The sequence below is a fragment of the Ambystoma mexicanum genome, chromosome 3q (assembly GCF_040938575.1).
Source record: "Ambystoma mexicanum isolate Mex_15411 chromosome 3q, UKY_AmexF1_1, whole genome shotgun sequence".
NCBI classification, from domain to species: Eukaryota; Metazoa; Chordata; class Amphibia; order Caudata; family Ambystomatidae; genus Ambystoma; species Ambystoma mexicanum.
This window is the reverse complement of record NC_090926.1, coordinates 766,041,419-766,061,999: the sequence shown is the minus strand read 5'-3', so window position 1 is coordinate 766,061,999 and position 20,581 is coordinate 766,041,419. Positions and strand designations below refer to the sequence as shown.

Below are 20,581 nucleotides of genomic sequence, written 5' to 3'. Positions count from 1 at the left end.
TCATCTTAGTAATGGGGCTCCATTGACGTCTGTCCCGAAGACCTCGTCAAATTGAGGGGCGGTGAAGATAGAATCCCCTTTCCCCCCCACAAGAAGCCAAAACACGTCTGTCGACACTGTTATGTTTGTTTAATACACTGCATTAAAGAAAAGATATGCAGGTCTCAGACACGTAGCACGTGACATTTGAAAGCTAGCTTAGATTGTCATGGGTCTCCCACTGTCATTTGGCCAGAAGAAAATATTGTAGTAGGGTATGAATATTGTTACTGGCCAGAGGAAAGGTATTGAGGTGACAAGTCCAGACCAGTGTCTGTGTAATAAGAAAAGTGAATTTGTTTTTAAGTGTAATATTTCTGTTTTAAACTGTTTTCTGAGTTACTTTTACTAACCCCATCACTCATTTCTGTGAAAAGTAGCACACCAAGAGTGGACTTGAAACTGTCTTTTGGTCCTATTGAGTTTTTTAATATTTCATATATAATAAAAACATTTGTTTTTATACTGTAAACCATTGAACACAGTAATGTTTATGCAGGTAGGCCTTTTCTGAACGGAGTGTGACTGAGTGAGAATGATGATAGATGGCTGGTCAGAGTCTCCCACAGGTGTTCGATTATTTTCTTTAGGTACAATTAATCCCAACAGACACCAGAAAAGTATACACCACACTTGTATACTGAAAATGTGTACACTTTATTAGGTCAAACATAATATTTATGATAGGAAATAGAAGTACACCGGCTAAACCAAACACATAAAACATAGTATAGAGAAAACAGTAAATGGCCAGTAAAGGCGTAAATCACTCGTTCACCTAAAATGTAGTACCCATACTTAGTGGTAGGCACTAAACACATAAGCTTTCAGATATAATTTAAGAAAAAGAGCCCTAGAGAATATTGCATACAGTAATGATCATGTTCAGGATCCAAGAATACTAAACTGAACTTAGTAGAGGTTTCCTATTAAATTCTAAGTAGAGTATTCTACATAATACAAGAGCACAGGGGAACACAATATCCAACACAGCCAGAAGGGCCACCAATGTCCAGGATACAGGGCTTGAAATTAAGATTTGATTAGTGGGAGCTAAAAGCAGCTCCCCAGTATCCCACTTTAACCAGTGACCAGGAGCTAACACAGGGAACCAGGCGCTAGTACATAGTGATCCGCAAATCTAACTTTTACATACGATAGTCATATCAGTTTGTCCATTATTTTAATGCCTTTTCCTTTAAGTGTTATATAGTTGTGTCCTAATGTTTATTTACAGAGTGTTCCAAAGCAACAGAGTTAAATTCATATAGGTGCCTTTGCTCAGCATCAGTTGGCCTGTGGGGCCAAATGTAGCTCTTGGTAAATGCTTGTGTCAAGCTAACCAGACTCTTTTAGGCCACAAACAGGAACTAAATGGCTCCCAGCTCCCCACAAAGGAGGACATTTTAGCAACAGAGTGATACAATGTATATCGTATGCAGGAGTCTAATTCAATGATTTAAAAATACCTAATAAATCCAGGAAAGGCTCTAAAATACCAGGACTTAGTGGGGAACTCTAGGGACACTATAAAAATGCCACAGTCCAGGTACGTACCTTCCAGTGGTAGTTGCAGTGCTGTGCCCTATTAGAAATAATGGGAAAAGCCAGGTAAGACTGAGCTTCTTTCCACAGATACCCAGAAGAAAGCAATCAACCCCAGGGCACACCAGTGGAGATCCAGAAGAAGTGATCCAGTGGAGGGTTCAAGATCCTGCAGCCCCAGGAGCAGAAAAGCAGAACAGGATTCAGCCCCCAATCTTAACCAATGGGGGAACGCGGTAGAAGGTGACCTGCCAAACCAAATGACCACATACGCAGGGGTTCCCCTGAGAGGGGGTTTCAAGAGTAACCCACTGTTAAGATGGATTTCCAAAATTAGCCCTTGGGGAAGCATTTTGGGAGGCTACCCTAGTCTGGTGAACAGGGAAGACCCTGAGGGCCCTATTCTGAAAACGTTTTTTTGGCACAAATGTGATGCGCTGGTGCATCTCCTCACTTGTGCGAAACAAAGCGGCAGCCCAGTTCAAAAAGGGCTTCTGGCACTCCTTCAGATACCCTTTTCTCACTTTGTGCATACAAGGGTGTGTTCCTGGGCATTTAAAAGCACATCCCAAATTCACAAACTGGTTGCCCAGAAACAATAGTCTTCTCCCTACGCCTGTTCAAAACAGACGCAGGAGTGGCACAAATCATGACAGGGTCATTTCTGACCCTGTCGTGATTTTCTTTTGAAATGTGACAGCCACAGGTTAAACCGCGGCTGCCACACTAGCATTTCGATCCCCAGACGGGTGTCAGATCCCAGCTCATTGTTCCTGCAGGAGTAGATGAAGCTAGCCATTCGGACATCCTAGACCTGCTCACCCAACAATCCTTAAATTAGAATTGCTGAGTAAGCAAACCCAAAGGGAAATGGGAAGTGGAGTAAATAAGACGGGTCTTGCTTGAAGCCCTTGCTATTTGACTTTTCTTCAGGAGAACTACAGGTTGACTGACCTACGAAAAAACGCACACAGTATTATTAATACTTGGTGCTCAACTATCTCACTATATTGTATACCACCCCTAGGGTAATCCCATTTACCTGTTACATTTACTTATTTGCTGAAAGGCTAATATACTGCTTGTGTTGGAGATTTGCTCTGCTGTCTTCTCAAAAATGACTCTTGAATTAAAGGGATCTACAGTTTGGCCATTGTGTCACCTTCGTTGATCTTGCCTGGCAGTACATCTTTAGAAATCTTAAATGCCTTCTTGGTGTCAACCTTTAGGACTATGGACGTCTTTCTTCTTTGCTTAATTATATATTTTAAAATGTACTATCCAAACGAAGAAATCAACGGAGAATAACTCGCGCAATTGCCTCCCTTACTAAATATCACTGGCTGTAGAAATACTTCTGTGTATTTTCACACAGAGAGCGAAGCACAGTTCTCGCCATTGCCACTTCTCGGAATTCTCAGAGTGTCATTATTTTCCTCGGAGCCGACTTCCTGGTTCTGAATGCGACACGTACACATTAGAAGGTTCTTTCCTCGAAATATCGAACTGCACTGACGATAACAGCATTAGCACTTCCTGCTTCACACGCACATGAAATAACAAACATTGTCCTCTTAGCGCGCCTAAGTTAGTTTAGTTTTCACGTCGGTATGTCGTGCATTGAATAATTAGGTTAGCGCGTGCGCGCGTTAATTACTGCCAAAGGAGACTACTTTTTTCAGTACTTTACAAACATATTAACTACAATTAACTGTTTGATGAGAACCTTGTTTTTTCAATGAAATAGCCTACAACCTTTCAGGCTAACTACATCCGACTCCTTCACAAGTCTTTCAGCGAACAATGTTTTCTTTTCACAAGTTCAAATCTGAAAGATCACTTAACGCAGTTTGCTGCTGGATTAGTTTTCCCTTCTTGCTTGTCCTCTGCCTTCTCTGGTTACAATCTTTAAATCTTCTCTGGTTTTTCTTCTAATTTTATTAGAGCTCTGACTGCTGTGACCTTCTCTGGCTGTAGCCTGAATGAAAGGCAGTTTAGAATCGTTTGCAAGATTCCAAACTGCATCACAATAATTCTCCAGCCAATCAGTGCTACATGCCACTAACTCCATCTTGGACTGGGATGACAACAGATTTCTGAGATTAGGATAAGGAACAAGACTAACCCAGGAGCCCCACACTACAAACGCAGACTCAATAGACAACACACCCCCTGCGCCTCATACCCGCCTTGAACACTCTGACCCTCCTTCTGATTAGAAAGCACTGGGGAACCGTGACAACAAGGATGTGAAGTGTTTTTCTTTCTTTTTAGCCATTTCACCAAGACAGCCTTTAATGGCCGTCTTGATGAAATGTGCTCCCAGCAACTACGTGCTTGCTGGGACCCTGTTATACATTAGTGTCGGGAGTGTATGCAAGGGGTCTGGACAGCACATATTTGCTCTATTCTCGATTGCCCTCCTGAAATGTTCAGGTCACATTGGTGATTTCTGAAAATGGCACAAAAGAAACAAGCACATTCTCTGCACTCCTTTCATTTGCCCTTTTCTTGTAGAATCTGGCCCTGAGAGGTTAGAGTAACCCAATACAGGTAGGTAGCAGAGCGGCAAGGCTTAGTCTCAAGAAGGGTGTGAGAGTGGTCTAGGGCTACAATGTATACACACAGCAACACCAATAATTCCAGTTAGACAGGCAAGTACATGCCTTTCAAATGCATACTAAGCAGTTGAAACATCTAGTAAAGATGTGTCACACCAACACTATAAGACAGGTGTATGCATTCAATTTTAGGAGAAATAGAATAGCATATTATTCAATAACCAGAGTAACACATGAAAGTACTGAGATGCATTAGGAACAGGAAAGACACTGCAGAATAATCATAGAACAGCTTCCCACCCTTAGTTGGTTTGGGGTCTTGTGCCCAACCGTCACCAAATCTAAAGTTTGTACTTCACAGGTAGGTTTATGGAGAATGTGGGGGTGCCAATGGTTATGATTAATAAGGGTAACCAAGTTGGATAAAGTTCAGGGAAGCAACCTCACTCAGTCCCAGTCTTTAGTATAGTCCTACGAAAGGATCCTTAAACAGGCCTCCACCGACGAAAGTCAGGAAAGGGTGATATTCAGACAGTACTTTAAGCCTGTGCAACCCTATGGAGGATGGGGGAGGGGGCACGGGGAGATGACAGAAACGGGTATGTGAACTTACCCCACTGACTCCAAATTCTCCAGAGACCACTACCGGTGTTCCGGATTCCATTAGGGAGGACATTCTTCTGTGCTTGGTCCCGTTGAGGAAGGCCCAGGGGTTGCGGGTGCAGAGGTCTTTCGGACACAGGATTTATTTTCAGTCGGTCGCAGTGTTTAAGAATCTGTTCCAGACCACTTCCAGGAGAACACCCAACCAAAGAAAGATGAAGACTTCTGCAGGGCAGACCACCTCAGGGCACCTCCCAGGATCGATGAAGTGTTGCAACGGGAGTCACCATGGTCAAGGAGCAACAGGCGATCTTCAATGGACGAAGAAAGGATCAGGCCCAGCACGATTTCCGTTCATGTAAGAAGGCTGAAAATGCAGGGGTGGGTGTCTTGTTACACAAGTTTAAGATCCTCCAAGTTTCAAGGTTGAATTCAAAATGTCAACGGCTATAGCGAGGTAGCCCAGAAGAGTGATGGTCAGTCCACAGGTGAGTTCAGGGACGGTATTAGCATACTTGATTGAAAAAGAAAGTGGACCTTTTAAATTTGACCAAATTATTTTCATAGTTTTTTGTGGGTATTTCGGTCAAATTTAATTAAATATGTGGGATGAGATAAGGGACTAGGTTATGATGGAGGTGGGGGTGTAAGGGGGTGCAGGCTCTCCCCCTGCATTTTAGAGCTACAAAACGACCAAAATAAATGTGGTCAAAATGGAAAAGGTAAAAAATGTTCGATCAAGTAGACCTAAACTGCCAGGGTCACTTCAGAAGGCACGGATTCTCGGGCAGGGGTCAAGACTAGTTGATCCCACCTGTGCAGGGTTCGAAGCATCAACAAAAGACTTCTTGAGATCAGAACAGAGGAGTAGGGCTTCACTGGGATTTCACTAGAGTGGCTGCTGGACAGCTGCAGGGTTCATCCTCTGGTCATTAACAGACTTGGCTCCAACCGTGATCTGTTGAATGGCTGCAGGAGCCCACCTTTTATCCAAAATTTGTGCTGGGAGCTCAACCAAACCCACCAATGATGAGGAACTGCACCACTCAAACTGGAAGTCGCTGTCCAATCCTGGATTGCCACTAGCCACCACCCTGTCCAGCAACAGACATTCAGGCCCCTGGATGTGCACTGGGACCAGACAGTCCCATACACCAAATCCAGGCTCACAAACACCCCTTAGCCCGCAGAAGCTTTTTCCGGGAAAGCACATTCCTAATATGGCATATCCTGACCTAAGAATGCAGGAAGGAGACCAAAGAATATGGTCAAGAGAGCAGCAAAAACCTTGTGGCACAGATACCTTTTGTGGCTGTTTACAGTAAATGCAGAAGTGCAAAAATATAAAGTATAAAACATGGTAGCAAAATATCGCTGCCACCAGCTCAGTTTAAGCACATTGTATCCGATTAACTTTTTCTGTAATGCCCATTTGGTTACTTTTGCAAAGTATCCTAACCACACTACACTTTAGGGTGATGTGTGCAATCGTATCAACACAAGAAATTTACTCAGACCTAGTGAATTAGGGACTGATCACTTTCCCCATATGAATGAGTAAACGGACAAGGTAACAAAAGCAGAAGGCTTTACTTGCCTACAAAAAGTCAGGTCAGTTGTGCAGATAAAGCAAAAAGAAAGGGTGTCCCATAGAGGTTAATAGGAAGAAAGCAGCAAAAAGAAAATATTTCTGAACATGCCATCACTTCCGGAGTCGAGGAAGGGTCTTATAAAATTCATTTGGTGCTGCGGCACACTGTGCAACTGCTGGGAAAAGCTTCTGATGCCAGCTGCACGGGCCAGGATATCTTATCTACATATGAGGAATCTGTGGGATGAGCCATCCATCAGAAAGAACATTACCCCAGGTCAGTTATTTGTTCTTTAACAGGTACTTAGCTGGACATTAACAGTTTTTCTCGGGGCCTCCTTGGTCCCTGTAATTTTAGTTTCAAAGACTGGAATGTTTTCTTGAACTTCTGGTTTTATCTGTATTTTAGTCCTCTATTACCATCATGCTTATGAAAATGCCTTGTTAGATTGTTTCACTTGTGACTGCAATTGCTTCCTTGCCTCTTCTAGGAGTGTAAGGAGTCCTTCTGACTAGTACTCTGAACCTAATATGAAAATGACAGTGTAAGTGTAATTTTCTAGTGTGCCTAGGAAACCTACTCACTCTCCTCTCCCCACTCCTTGGACTTTATGTGCGTTGTTCATCACTGCATAGTGTGCTAGCCCACAAGAGGTGGATTTGGTCATAATTGACCACTGTTGTTTTGTATACATACTCATTCCGGTCCATCATGTGTTGTGTACCTAAAGTACTTATTTGTACCTTGTTAGTTTATATATGCGACTTGTATGTTTTGTCAGTATGCAAGTGTAGAGTGGTTTCTTTGGTTAACTGTGTGGACTAACTGGCCTTCCTTACCAGCCCTCCTGAAGTTAAAACTGTTTTCTCTGCCATTGTTACTACCCTTAGAGGTCTGAATTCCCTTTTGGCTGGATTTGTTGTTTAACCATTTTGTTAGGGAGCTTTTTATACAGTCCTCTGGTGAGATATGTAAAACCATCTAACATCTTAGATAGGTGTTTCTAGCCCCACAGGGCAGGAGGACTGCCAGAACAACAGGTTGCATAAATGACAGGGCGTGTACCACAAAAGGAAGCCATTTTGAGTTCATGGTACTGAAAATGGCATTATTGCAGTAAGAAACATGGGGCAAAGTAGTGTACCATTAAAAAAGGCACAACTGGTGCCACCAGCCTATCCTGTGCCCATGTACAAGTTAACAGAAATGTTGCTAGGCAAAAGGAAAACGGGACACAAGTGTCCCTTTAATGCTCCACTGAGGGTGGCCTGTGCTACAAAGTAAAAGCACAGTAAAAAGTAAATGGGGGAGTCTTCCTGCACTGTGAGTTTGGTCGCAGGCGGTGTGCCAGCTGTTAGGCAAAGTTTGTATGCAGTACCCTCTGGGACCACTACACACAACTAGGACTACAGGTGTAAGCAAAACCAACCTTTGTCTGTACTACACAGTTTTTGGTAGCGAGCTGAGCAGCCATGCTTATCTCAAGAGAATGTGAGCGTGTAAGGGTGTTACACAAAGGTTTACAATGACAAGTATTCAGATAGACACTTATACTCAAGGTTCCTTGGTAAAACACTTCTTAATTTATTACACAATCATTTATAAAGAATTCACTAAATGGGACACCCAATATCACCCACAAATTATACTACAATGCTGAATACTAAGCAGTTGAGCTCCCTTGAAGTAGGAGAAAAAGGCATAAGTTAATAAAACTAATATTACAGTTACTCTAAAACAGTGCAAATAGTTTGAGTTCACCAGAGGAGTTGATTCAATGCAATAGGTAGGCCAAAGTCCCGGGAGGATAGCTCAGCGGCAACGTGCTCGCCTTGGAAGCAAGACGACACGAAGCAATACAGGTTCGATCCCCGGGTCTGCGCTTAAAAACCTCTGGGTTATAAATATGCAACTAAGATTTTAAAAAAACAATTACGCAACAAAAATAAAAAACACTTCCTGTAACAGCGCCTCGATGAGTGCTTTGAAAATGTAAAAGAAAAATAAAAAGTCAATGGGCTAGTGTCTAATATAAGTAAAACTGGTTCTGGTATTTAAAACGGAAAAGTCTTTGCCACGGTTCTCAGAAGTAGTTCACGGAAGAAAGGTTTGTATGTCGGGTCACAAGCTGACAAGGCCTGCAAGTTGCCAAAGTTCCACGAACTTTCGCAGTGAGAGGTAAGTTCTCTCGGTCAGGTTTTCACAGTACCTTATATTGAAGAAAAAGATGCAGCTGAAGACTTTTGTTCCTGGCAGTTCCTGCAGATCTCGCTGTTCCTGAGCCTCAGTCGTGGGGACAAGAGGGAGGACGTCGGGGGACTCCTGCACTGCACAGGGACGGATCACAAAGCTGACAAATTGGCAAATCTTCGATTCTGGTTGCTGTTCTTCAAGCACACGAGCTGGTGTCCTTTCCCTGGTTAGTCCTAACCAGCTTCGAGAATGGTATCCAGTTGGCTTAGGAGTTGATTGGTCCTACCAACTCAAAGGAAGAAGTTGTCCTTGAAGGGGCTTCTCTGTCACTTCAAATCTGCAGCAGGGCTCCACCGGGCAAACCAACTGTCCAGTGGTTGCAGCAGCCGTCCTCCTCCAGCTCGTCTTTGGTTGTTTCGTTCCAGTAGTCGACTCTGCCTTCCAAGCCAAGAGACTCGCATTTTAAACAGTTTTCTCCCATTCATTCCTGTCTAGCTGCCACTCACCCAGCAGGGTGGCTGCCCTTGGCGGACAGTCAGCCAGCCAATCACGCCAGAGTGCATTTGGGTCTCCTAGGAGATTAAGCTCAGGGCGTTTCGGGCACCTCCCTCACATCTTGCCCACCCCAGACACTCGGGCGCCAGTGGCAGTCTTCAGTCCTGAAGCCCGCTAAAGGCATAGAAACAAAGGGACCAAACCTAGTTTGGGGCGCAGAGACAAATACTAGAAGGACCTTTCCAAAAAGAAATGGCGAAAAAAGACCGGGACCTGCTTAAACAAAGGGGTTTAAGGCACCATCTTGAAAAACATGGCTTGCGCGATTTTTAGCTACCAGTGTTTGCGGTCGGGAGAAATCATGGTAGTTTGTTGTAAAACCACTGCCACCAGCCATTTCGATAGGAAAGGGTAGCATTTGACTGCTACATGAGTTTCTAGACATAGGGATACTAGGTAACCCCTCCAGCATTCTATTGTAAGATAGTGTGTGCTGGGTCTAGGATTTTAAAAAGACTAGCAAAGTCAATTTAACTTTACATTCTCTGGGAAACAGTAGTTTATTCCAGAGAAGGTATTTAAACCTTGCGACAGCCTCAAAAGCTTCCCTGTGTCACTGCACTGAGGGTGCTGTGTAACACATGTGAAAAGATGATGCCTATGGAGTTATCTTAAAACACCATAATCAAAGAACACACAAGTAAAACGCACATCAAAATACATGGGAGAGTGGGAAGAAAAGGCTCACTCTCCCCAGGTAAAAAAATCAAGTCCTCAAAATCCAGCAAAGTTGCTGGGGGTCTCTAAGGTGAAGGGAATTAGCACATTTTTGAGTATTCTTCCTAACACCAGCACACTCCAAGACTGGGTTTGTCGAGGAGACCTGAGCGGCACTCTGCGCACCCTACACAGACGCTGGAGTCTTGCTGCAGAGACCCAGTGGAGCACGACTCGCCTCATGGTGGCAACGGACCACAGACTGGTGACAACCCACCGGCAGCATTGCCCCTTAGCGAAGTGACTCGAGGTGGGGAGGCAGTCAGTTTTCTGGAACCACTGGAACTAGCAAGAATATGTGAGGGGGAGAGGAGCCTGTCTGCTAGTATGGCAGGGTAGGACAGCATCATGGCAGCCAGGGAGCGACTGGTTGGAAAAAGGTTTCCTATTTTAAAGAAACCGAAAAAGCACTACGAATCATGCAAGATGATTAGCTGCAAGCTAATACCAGCGGAAATAAAAGCAGCCTCACCGGTTACAGTGTGTTTTTTTACACTTCCTTCGTTCCAGGAGTAAGACGCAGACGGAGAGGGCTTGGATTAATACTGGACGTACAAACCCATAGACCATACGAACGAGAAACCAACTAGGACTGAGAAGCCATCCATACCGTGGCATTCTCCTGCTTCGGAGAAGAAGACATACAGTCGAGGAACCCGATGATTGTGTATTAGACAGGGTGTTGCCTATCAAAATAAAGAACATTCAAGCATACCCTAGTGTCTGTCTCTCTATTCCCACACACTGCCAACACTGCTTCCCTTCCCGCCAGCAACACTGCTTCCCTTCCCGCCAGAAGTCCCAACTCAGCCCCCAGCCCTGCCGGCTCCCCCTCTACTTTAAAGGGAGAGGGAGTGAGCCGGCAGACAAAGCCGCGACGAGAAGCCAGAGGACAAGGCCTGCACTACTCTTTGCAGATCTTCGCTGCTCGAAGTCTGCCGTTCGCCGTGGAACCCTGCCCGACTTACAAGGTAAGGAGTCCCTAACTCCTGAGCTGCTCAAAACACTCGCCTCCAGACTTCAGCGTCTGCGTGCCCGTACCCTCACATGTGCACTGCTCTCAAAACCCATGCCCACAGATGTTCGCAACACACGCCTGCAAACCAGATCCCTGAAGCCATCCACCAGCCTTAACGTTCCACCCTCAGCAATTCATAAATCCCATAGGCTGCGCCACACTATGACCCCATGCCCACACAGTATGCACGGCCCTGACCACAATGCAACTGCAACAATGGCTAAGACTATCGAAAATGCACCCCCCATCACTTCAATGTGCAATTCTTCTAACACAACCAGGCTATCCACTGATGTAAATGCTACTTTACTTGGGTCTAGGACCCTAGAAAATGTGCCCCCACTACTTTGAATGTGAATACCGCAATGTGCAATTCTTCTACCACAACCAGGCTATCCACTGATGTAAATGCTACTTTACCTGTGTCTAGGACCCTAGAAAATGGGACCCCACTACTTTTAATGTGACTACTGAAATGTGCAACTCCTCCACCAGAGCCATGCTATCCACTACCACCAATGCCACCCCTGAACCCCACCTCAAATGTGCCCTCATCAACGCCCGATCCATCAATGCTCACGCCCTAGACATCCACGACCTCATCACCACCCTAGATCTAGATCTTCTAATGGTCACTGAGACCTGGCTACATGAAGCCTCAGGCCCCGCTCTATCCCTCGCTCTCCCACAAGGCTATGGCATCATGAGACAAGATCGCCTGACCACAGGAGGCGGTGTCGCTCTCATAGCCAAAGACTTGATCACCATCAGAAAAGTAGACAAAACTATCAACAATAACAGCGACTACCTTCAATTGAAACTCACCATCTCACACCACTGCACCATCACCCTACACCTCATCTATCGGCCACCTGGCCCCTTAGGAGACTTTCAGGCCTCCCTCACCCACCTCCTGGCTGACAACCTAAAAAAGTAATCCAAAGCCATTCTCCTCAGTGACATCAACCTAGGCCTAAATGACACCAAAGACCCTGCTGCCAAATCACTTGACGCAGCTTTAGCCACTCTCGGATTCGCCAATACCATCACAGACCCCACTCATGCCCTAGGCAGATCATTAGACTGGATAGCCCATCACAACTGCCCCCTCACAGTCACAGGCAATACGCCCACCCCGTGGTCCGACCACCACACCATCACCTTCAACATCCCCACATCCACCCCACCCCCCCCCCCCCCAACCCTTACCACCAGCCCTCACAAGAAGTGGCCGCCAACTGACCAAAGACAGACTCTTACCCTTCCTACAGGGACCTGCCTTTAGACCCCCCTTCTCCAACGACCCAGAAATTCTTGCCAAGAATTATGAATCTGCTATCTCGGCAGCAATCAATGCTATCGCCCCACTTAAACCGCGCAAACCCAAACCTACCAGCGACACCAATGCTTGGTTCACCCAAGACCTTCTCAAATTGCGCACTGACAAACGAGCAGCATTAGCCCAATGGCAATCATCCTGTGATGATAAAGACAAACTTAACTTCAAATCCCTCGCAAATGATTATAAGAAAGCCATCAAAGCCAAAGCCAAATCATTTGAAGATAGAATCTCTGAGGCCAATTCAAATTCCAAGGAAATGTTCGCCATATTCAGGGAACTTGAGACCCCTACACCCACCCCCCAAAACTTCACCAAAGATAAAGCATGGTGTGATGACATCCAAACAGCCATGCGAAACAAGATCTGCTCTCTCCAAGCCAAAATTCTGAACCCCAAACTAGCGCTCCCCACTACCGCCCCATCAACCCCCCACCTTTCCTTAGCCACATAGGCCCCCCCTACCTTCTCATTCAAAACCATTCAGGAGAAAGACATGGTCAACATCATGAAAAACATCAAACCCTCCAATTGCAAAGGAGACCCTTGCCCCGCCTCCATCATCAGAGACTGCGCAGAGACCCTTGCCCCTTTCCTAACAGCCTTCGTCAATGCCTCCTTCACCACGGGGAAAGTCCCCTCATGCCTCAAGGAAGCATGGGTCCGACCTCTCATAAAAAAACCTACACTTGAACCCACCTCCCCTAACAACTACCGCCCCATCACCACAGTCCCATTCCTCCTCAATATTCTAGACAAGGCAGCCTACCTTCAGGTCCAGCATTTCCTCGAAGAGCACAACCTCCTAGGACTGAGACAATCCAGCTTTCGGCCTAGGCACGGGACAGAGACCGCCCTACTCGACCTCAAAAACCAAATGGATGACGCAAGGGACCAAGGCAAACCTGTCCTGCTCCTCCTCCTCGACCTCTCTGCAGCTTTCGATCTTGTAGATCACGACATCCTTTGCCAGCACCTCACCTCCACAGCCAACTTCTCCCAAGAAGCTACCACATGGATCACCTCCTTCCTCCAAGGTAGGACCATGCAGGTCTTCTCTGACCTAGACACTGTGTCACCCACCATCAATCTTTGTGGTGTGCCCCAAGGCTCCTGCCTTTCCCCTACCCTATACAACATCTTTACCCGCCCCCTCTTCCTTATCCTCGACGCCATGGGCATCTCTTACACCAACTACGCCGACGACATTCAGATCCTTCTCACATTAACAGGTGACTATGACACTGACTGCGCAACTCTCAACAACATATATAACACAATCCAAATGTGGATGGCCATCAACGGCCTTTGCCTTAACTCCGACAAAACTGAGCTCCTACTCGTAGGTTCCCCCGACACCCTCAAGAAACCTGACGCCCAGTTTCAGAATTCCATCAGAATTCCAGTACTGGACACGGTAAAAACACTAGGGGTCTATCTCGACTCCAACTTGTCCATGACCAGACAAGTAAATGCAATCGCCTCCTCTGCGGCTTACCATGCAAAACTCATCAACGCAATCAGGCCGTTTCTGTCAAAAGACACTTAGACCAACATAGCTAGAGCCATAACTGGTTCCCGGCTAGACTACTGTAATGTTCTCTTCCTAGGGACCTCTAACAAAAACCTCAAGAAGCTGCAAGTAATCCAGAAGAGCGCCCTGCGTGCTGCACAAGGCATTACCAAGAGAGAGCACATCACTGCTGCCAGAAAAGCGTCCCACTGGCTCCCCATAAAGGAAAGGATTTTATTCAAAGCGTTAAGCATCACCCACAAATGCATCCACCTCGCAGCCCCAGCGTACCTATCCCAGAGAATCCACCTGGCCGCCTCTACAAGACCCACCAGGACACCCTATGCCAATATGCTCTCCGTACCCAGGGTAAAAAGAGCTAGAGCAGGTGGCGCCAGCTTCCCCTACCTTGCTGCTTTACATTGGAACACCCTTCGCACCTCTCTGCGAGCTGAACCCTCATTAATTGCTTTCCGCAAAGCCATGAAAACTACCTTGTTCACCTAACCAACCCCATATGTTTAAACCCTCATGACTAACATGTATGATGTACTATGGTGTATGATGTATTCTGGTGTATGATACTCCTTATGGCTTAACACAGGATCTTGCCTTACTGTAACCCATGGCACAACTTGTACCTGTACCTGTAACTAAGTTCCCCTCCAAGTAACAGCGCCACAATGCCCCTGTGCTGCCTGCACGCTATATAAATGTAATAAATAAATAAATTAGGAACTTACCCGCACCCCCCATAACATGTCAGTTGAGCAAGAGAGGGAGGGTAAAAAGATCTTTCCACCAAAAGCAGCCAGTTTACCAAGTCATAGACTGATATGCTAGATGTTCTATTGAAATCAATGGAGGGAAAGTTGCAAAAAGGAACATTTTCATAACCAATCTAGAGGAGACCCTGTGCATTCCTCAGATTACCGCAAATTGATGGAGGATTGTCATAATGTGGGCTGCTGCATCGGAGGACCGGGTTTGGCCATATTGGATGGACCCTGGCTGTTTTTATCCTTGACCCGGCTTCTTGAAGTTCTTTTAAGTCCTTCCTGCTCTTTTCCTCGTCCTCCTTCCCAGTCCTACTTGCTAGCTCGACTGATCGTCCCATCATAGCACAATTTTTGGGTTGTTGCCGTGCTACCTGCCTATGAAACATAGCTCTCTGGTTTCCATGGCCATGTCGGAGAAGGACATCCACTACTGATTTTTGGCTTTGGATTCTGTCACTTCTACTTTCTCATTTGAAATTTAGGAAGACACAAGTCTCAGAATTCCAAGCAAAAACAGGACTGGATGGCCTTTTCACACACAGCCAGATGAAACATAACCGCTCTGTGCGATATCCTTATGATCCAAGCTCCTCGAGTAAATGAGTAAAAAGCCCCCCGGCTTGGAGGTCTGGTGGGTCACCCCTACGTCTCCTCAGTTTTCTTCTATGATGTCCAGGGTTGTCTCAATCTGTTGCTCCCATCATGGGACCGTTCTTTGCTGGCTGGTTCCATCCCCCAGCCCCCTTTGTCCCCGAGGCTGCCTGGATACCCCAGCTGGTAGGTCATCTCTCTGTGTACACCGATTCTGCTTCTTTTTGACCATCTGGGTCAACGATGAAACAGAGTTCAAGTCCCTTGGTACTGGATCCTTAACCTAGCCCACGAAAAAGAAGCCCTTTATTTGATGGGTTCTGCCTCCATTTCTAAGCAGAATCCTGAGTGAATCCATGTGTACTATTCCCACTGTGACACCATTAGAATGTTTCTCTTGGGCCTGGGGGTCCTGAAATATTCCTTGGTATAGGCTTCAGTGGTCTTCTGGGCTGAAGGTTTCACAGCCCCCACCTCCATACTGCAATTGGTCATTGACTTCCTCATTGAGCTGAATCATTGGTCTGAATCCTGCTCGGCATCCTTCACCTGGCTGGGTCCAAACCTGGAGCTTTGCAAGAGGCCCCCCCTCTGATGTTTCCTCTGGTTGGTTTCTTCTTTGGCTGCACCTGTAGTGTAGAACTGACACCTATCTGGCTTCAACCCATAACCACATTGCCTATGGGTTTTGTCCTTTTTCCAATGGGGAACACTTTTAAAAAACGTTTAACCTTCTCCAAAAGTGACTACAAAGGGTACGTGCCTGAAGGCATTTTTTCTTCGGACCATGCGCTTTTGCACAAAATAATGTATTTTTAGCTGCTACCTTTGATTAACTTGGGACTTATCACCACACTTCACTCCTGTTCATAGTAATGTATTGGGTTGCTATATTTAACATTAGTTATTGTTTCCACCTATTTCCAGCACCATTTTTAGATCTGGAATTATAGTCTCTTCTCTACCTTTAGGTGGTCCACTGGGCATGGTTTGAATTGTTTAAACCCTGCACTTGCCCTAGTTACTGTACTTATGTATATGGCATACTGTGAGGTACCTGTTTTACTGTATGCTATAGAGGGTGTAGGGAATATTGTGACAGTGTAAGTATTGGCTTTTGTGGGTGCTGTGTGTTGCATATGTCTATGGAATCCATTTTTCTCCCCACCCATTTGCATCATAGGGCATAGGTTGTACCAGTAGGTATAGGCCTTGCATTATCTTTAGAAGTTGTAATGGTCTTCCCCAAGGCATTTACTGTTTTTGTAACTGCTGTTTTTACTGTGTATTACATCTAACCAAAATATTATTAAAATGTTTAATGACTGAGTATATGTATATTATAAAGTATACCTCTGTAGTGTTATCTAGTAAAACTAATTGTTCCCATCCACCAACCTTTTTCTTATCCCTTGTTTAAATCCTCACATAGTGATATTGCTCTGTCCTTTGGTTTGAACCCTGTCTTGATCCTAGGCTAGATGGTTTCACCCCTTCACCATAAGACTGGAAAATTCTGCCAGACAGCAATTGCACTTTTAAACGATTAAAATGATAACCTCTGTTTTCTATTCTGTGCATAATCCTGAATATCCAGGTATTGAACTGATGTATATTTGATTAAGACTGGGCCTCAAAGCTATTTTTATAATGTACATTTATAGTCTGTAGCTTTTGTCAACTCAAAATGACTGCAATTTATTTAGGACCCTGCAAGATCTTGATCTGCTTCAATAAATGTGTCAGAAGTATCCTTTAGAGAGGGTTAATGGCTTGCAGATGGTCAACATTTTCAGGATGGGGTTAAGTAGGCAGGATGGGCGGGGTGGGAGAAGAGGGGTAGTAGAGAACTATGTGATATAGCGAAGGTGCCCGTGTGACAGTTGCTTTTTCAAGGAACAAGAACAGTAAGATCTGCATGGGCTAAGAGGGTTTGTAACACCTGTCTGAGCAAATATCCCCCTATCCTTTCTAATTAAGAGTAGTCGAAAAAGCAGTGCCAGATTACATTTGAGATAGGTCGGTCTATACTGCTATCTTCATATTTTTGCAGTTAGTCTTCCATTTAATAGCTAAGATGAGTAGTTACATTTGAAGAAGGCAGGGGAAGTGGGATGAAAAAGAAGTTTGGTGACAAAAGGGATTTTTAAGTAAGCTATGTACAGGTTGAGCGGTTTGGCCCATATCCTAAGGCTAGGTTTGAATATAAGAAAAGGGTGGGAAAAGCGCAGTTTTACTTAACCTCTGGAAAACAGAATGGAGAAATCAACTAACCAAAGTAGAGGCTACAATGAAAGAGTTAATTGAAAATCCAAATCGTGTGAAGGAAAAAGTAAAAACACAAGATTGGATTCTTACAAGAGAAGAAAGAGCACGGTATAAAAGTCAACAACATACGGCAAATGTGCACAGAAAGAGAGATACAGTGCCAAAATATATTAGAAGATTCACGACTATTGATGCAAATCAGACAAGGAGTTTTTATCAACAAATGATTTTAAACATAAAATGGGCAAGCGTGGAACAAATGAAGGCTCGTGCCGATTCTGCAAAAACTCAGATTTTGCTGAAACAACACAACACGTGTTACTTGAATGCAAAGCAATACATACACAGAGGCAGGAATGTCTTGAAAGCTATTTGACCTCTTATCAAGTCAAATCCACAAACGAATAGTGGGAATACTTTAGAAGTGGTTGCAATGAATGCTTCACTTGTGCTGGAATACATTTTATAGACTCTCTTCTAAAGTCCCAACCACAGAACAAACTAATTCAAGGTAATGGGAGTGCTGATAAACAGGGCTATGGAACCGAGAAAGCAAAGACTGCCTAGGTTGTGTTGCTGTGATCAGGATGGTCACTTGACAAGCTTAATGCCTTCCCATTGGTTTTAGTGCTGAATTCTGTTTTTTCCTTTCTCTAACTCGAAGGATCGGAATGTAATATGTATTGAAGATTCGGTAAAACGATATGTGATAAAAGTTTTGTATGTTCAAGATTTAATTCACAATTAAAAAAATATATAAAATAAAAAAACAGAATCAGGTCTTAGACTCAGTAAGGTATTTCTGAAGATGCATGTTTCCAATAAGTACTAGTCTTATGTGTTCACTTAAGTGTGGAGGTGAAGGGTTAAGAAGACTTTTAAGGATTGTTTTCTTTTAGTGTTGAAAATGTTTGCTAATCATGGAACTAAGAACTGAAATGAGTTGCGTCTCAGTCTCACTAGTGGTCGTGGTCATGTCTTCTGATTTTCCTTTTATTTGTGGTGTCCCTTTGGTCAGGTTTGTATGCCTGGGATAGGAACAAAGTGGCTCACCTCCTCTAAGAGGGGTGGAAACAACCCTGAAGTGTGTGTCTTGCAAAATCTTTAATCGCTGCAACTTGGTCCTTCTGCAGGTGTACGCTACACCCCAGTGATCAACTCGCTCTTGAGGGACCCCTGTCTAGAGTGAAGTCTTTAAAGAAGTCTCTGCGGCAATCCTTCCGGCGGATTAGGCGGAGTCAAGTATCGAAGCGCCGTGGTGCAAATCTTTCTGAGGTAAGGTGTCTCTGTTTAGACTAAAATATCTTGTTCCCAGCTGTATTCTCAAATCCCACATATGCCCTCTGTCTAGCAGTCTGCATAGATGCAACCTGTGTCAAACGGTGACCCCAGGCGCGAACACTGTCTTTTGGTTCTTTGTAGCGCACGCACTTACTTGCTTCATGACTTGCTTGCTTCTTGGCACTTTTGCCCTAGGCGCTGCAGTGTATGCATCCAATATACATGAACATTTACAATCTTTCTTTAACCTCAATACCTATACTGTTGACCGACAAACTCTGGGGCAAGCATTTAAATTATATTTAAGGCGGATTGCCATGTTAACCGAATTCATGACAATCAGGAAGGCTATCAAGGAAGGCGAAGAACAGTTGCATAAACCTGAACTAGAGCAATCAGCTAAGCCTACAGAAACATCCCTTGAGAAGATTACAATTGCTGTTGCTAAATTTCATCTAAATACAGAAAAGGAATTAGTATTCATAGGAGCCCCTGCATCTGCCCAACACTATACCACAGGGTAGAGACCAGGTGTACTCTTGCATAACTAGTACGCCAAGACTGAGGGGGTAGCTGTATTCCACTTGTAAAGGATGATAGGGGGGCACAAAGTATATACTAGTAGAAAAATGAACACTCTATTCAGCAACTTCTTCGCCAAAATATACACATATATGCATGCATCAAGGAAGACATAACCAACTTTCTAGATGAGCTTCCCATAACGCAATTATTATGCGACACCCGCATTCAACTTGATCAGTCATTTGCGGTTGAAGAGGTGATCTATATGATTGACAAATTCTATAAGAAGTACAAACTTATCCTCTGTATACATCAGCTCACGGTCTTGGAGTTTTTGTTGGAAAAGCAACTGTTCCCTTCATCCATACGTAAGGCCATTATTACACTGCTATTAAAGCCGAACAAGCCAGCTGATGCATGCAAGCCCTATAGACTGTTGTCCTTAATTCGGATGTCAAGATATTTGCCAAGACTTTAATCAAAAAATGAATGCCCTATGTAGAACATATCCACACGACCAAACCGGGTTTATACCTGGCTGTTCGACTGACCTTAACATAGGGAGGGCCTTGAACATAAAGGCAGAAATCAATCCTAAAGTGCAGGCAGTTGCAGCTACACTTGATGCACAAATATCTTTCGATTCTGTCTCTTGGCAATTCCTGTACTTGCTTGCTCAATGCAGCTTCGGACACCCGATTATTCTCGTATGTAAAACTCCTATATTCATCCACAACTGCCAGGGTCTGTACTAACTGGGAATTATCTAGCCCTATAGCTATCAGAAGGGGTACTCGGCAAGGGTGCCTACTTTCACCACTCCTGTTCACCTTAAATATTGAACCTCACGCAGATTTGTTGAGGCTCAAGCAAGTTTGTAGAGGTATTAGAATAGTGGGTACACCAGATTTCTTTTCTCTATATGTGGTTGATGTCCTACTGTTTGTGAGGAATCCACAAGATACTCTAGTGCCCATAATGCAGGACGCGATATGCCTTGCCACATATTCTGATCTGCATATAAATTGCACTAAATCCAAACTCTTCCCACTGTCTAATGGAACAGTGAAGCAGTTATTTGCATACTCCTTTGCCTGGGCCCCTGATCCCATAAAATATTTAGGTGTGAGAATTTCAAGACATTTTGGCTTCCTATTTAGAGATAACTACGGTGAATAAATCACACAGCTAGCTGCTAGACTATGCAGGTAGGTGCACCTTCTAATATATTTGCGGGCAGGTTCACCTTACTGAAAATGGTGGTATTTTCAAAATTGCTATATTTTTTTCAAATTATACCAATTTGGCAGGGACGCATTTAAAAAAAAAGATATGTTCATTTGGCACTCTGGTGTGTGGACCGTATGAAATGATCCGACCTCACTAAACCTAATACAGAGGTGGCTTCATGGCTGCAAATTTCAAATTCCTTTGTTTAGTGGCTCAAGCACAGTATGCGCCT

At 44.5% G+C, this 20,581-nt stretch overlaps 1 protein-coding gene across 3 annotated transcripts in view; it reads left to right on the top strand.

The window, feature by feature from the left end:
- The window catches only part of LLGL2 (LLGL scribble cell polarity complex component 2), a 908,486-nt gene that overhangs the window by 570,444 nt on the left and 317,461 nt on the right, over positions 1 to 20,581 (top strand). For all 3 annotated transcript variants that reach the window (XM_069654770.1, XM_069654772.1, XM_069654771.1), the window contains exon 16: positions 18,447 to 18,588. In XM_069654770.1, coding sequence (XP_069510871.1) covers positions 18,447 to 18,588 — 142 coding nt within the window. The remainder of the gene's footprint in view (positions 1 to 18,446; positions 18,589 to 20,581) is intronic.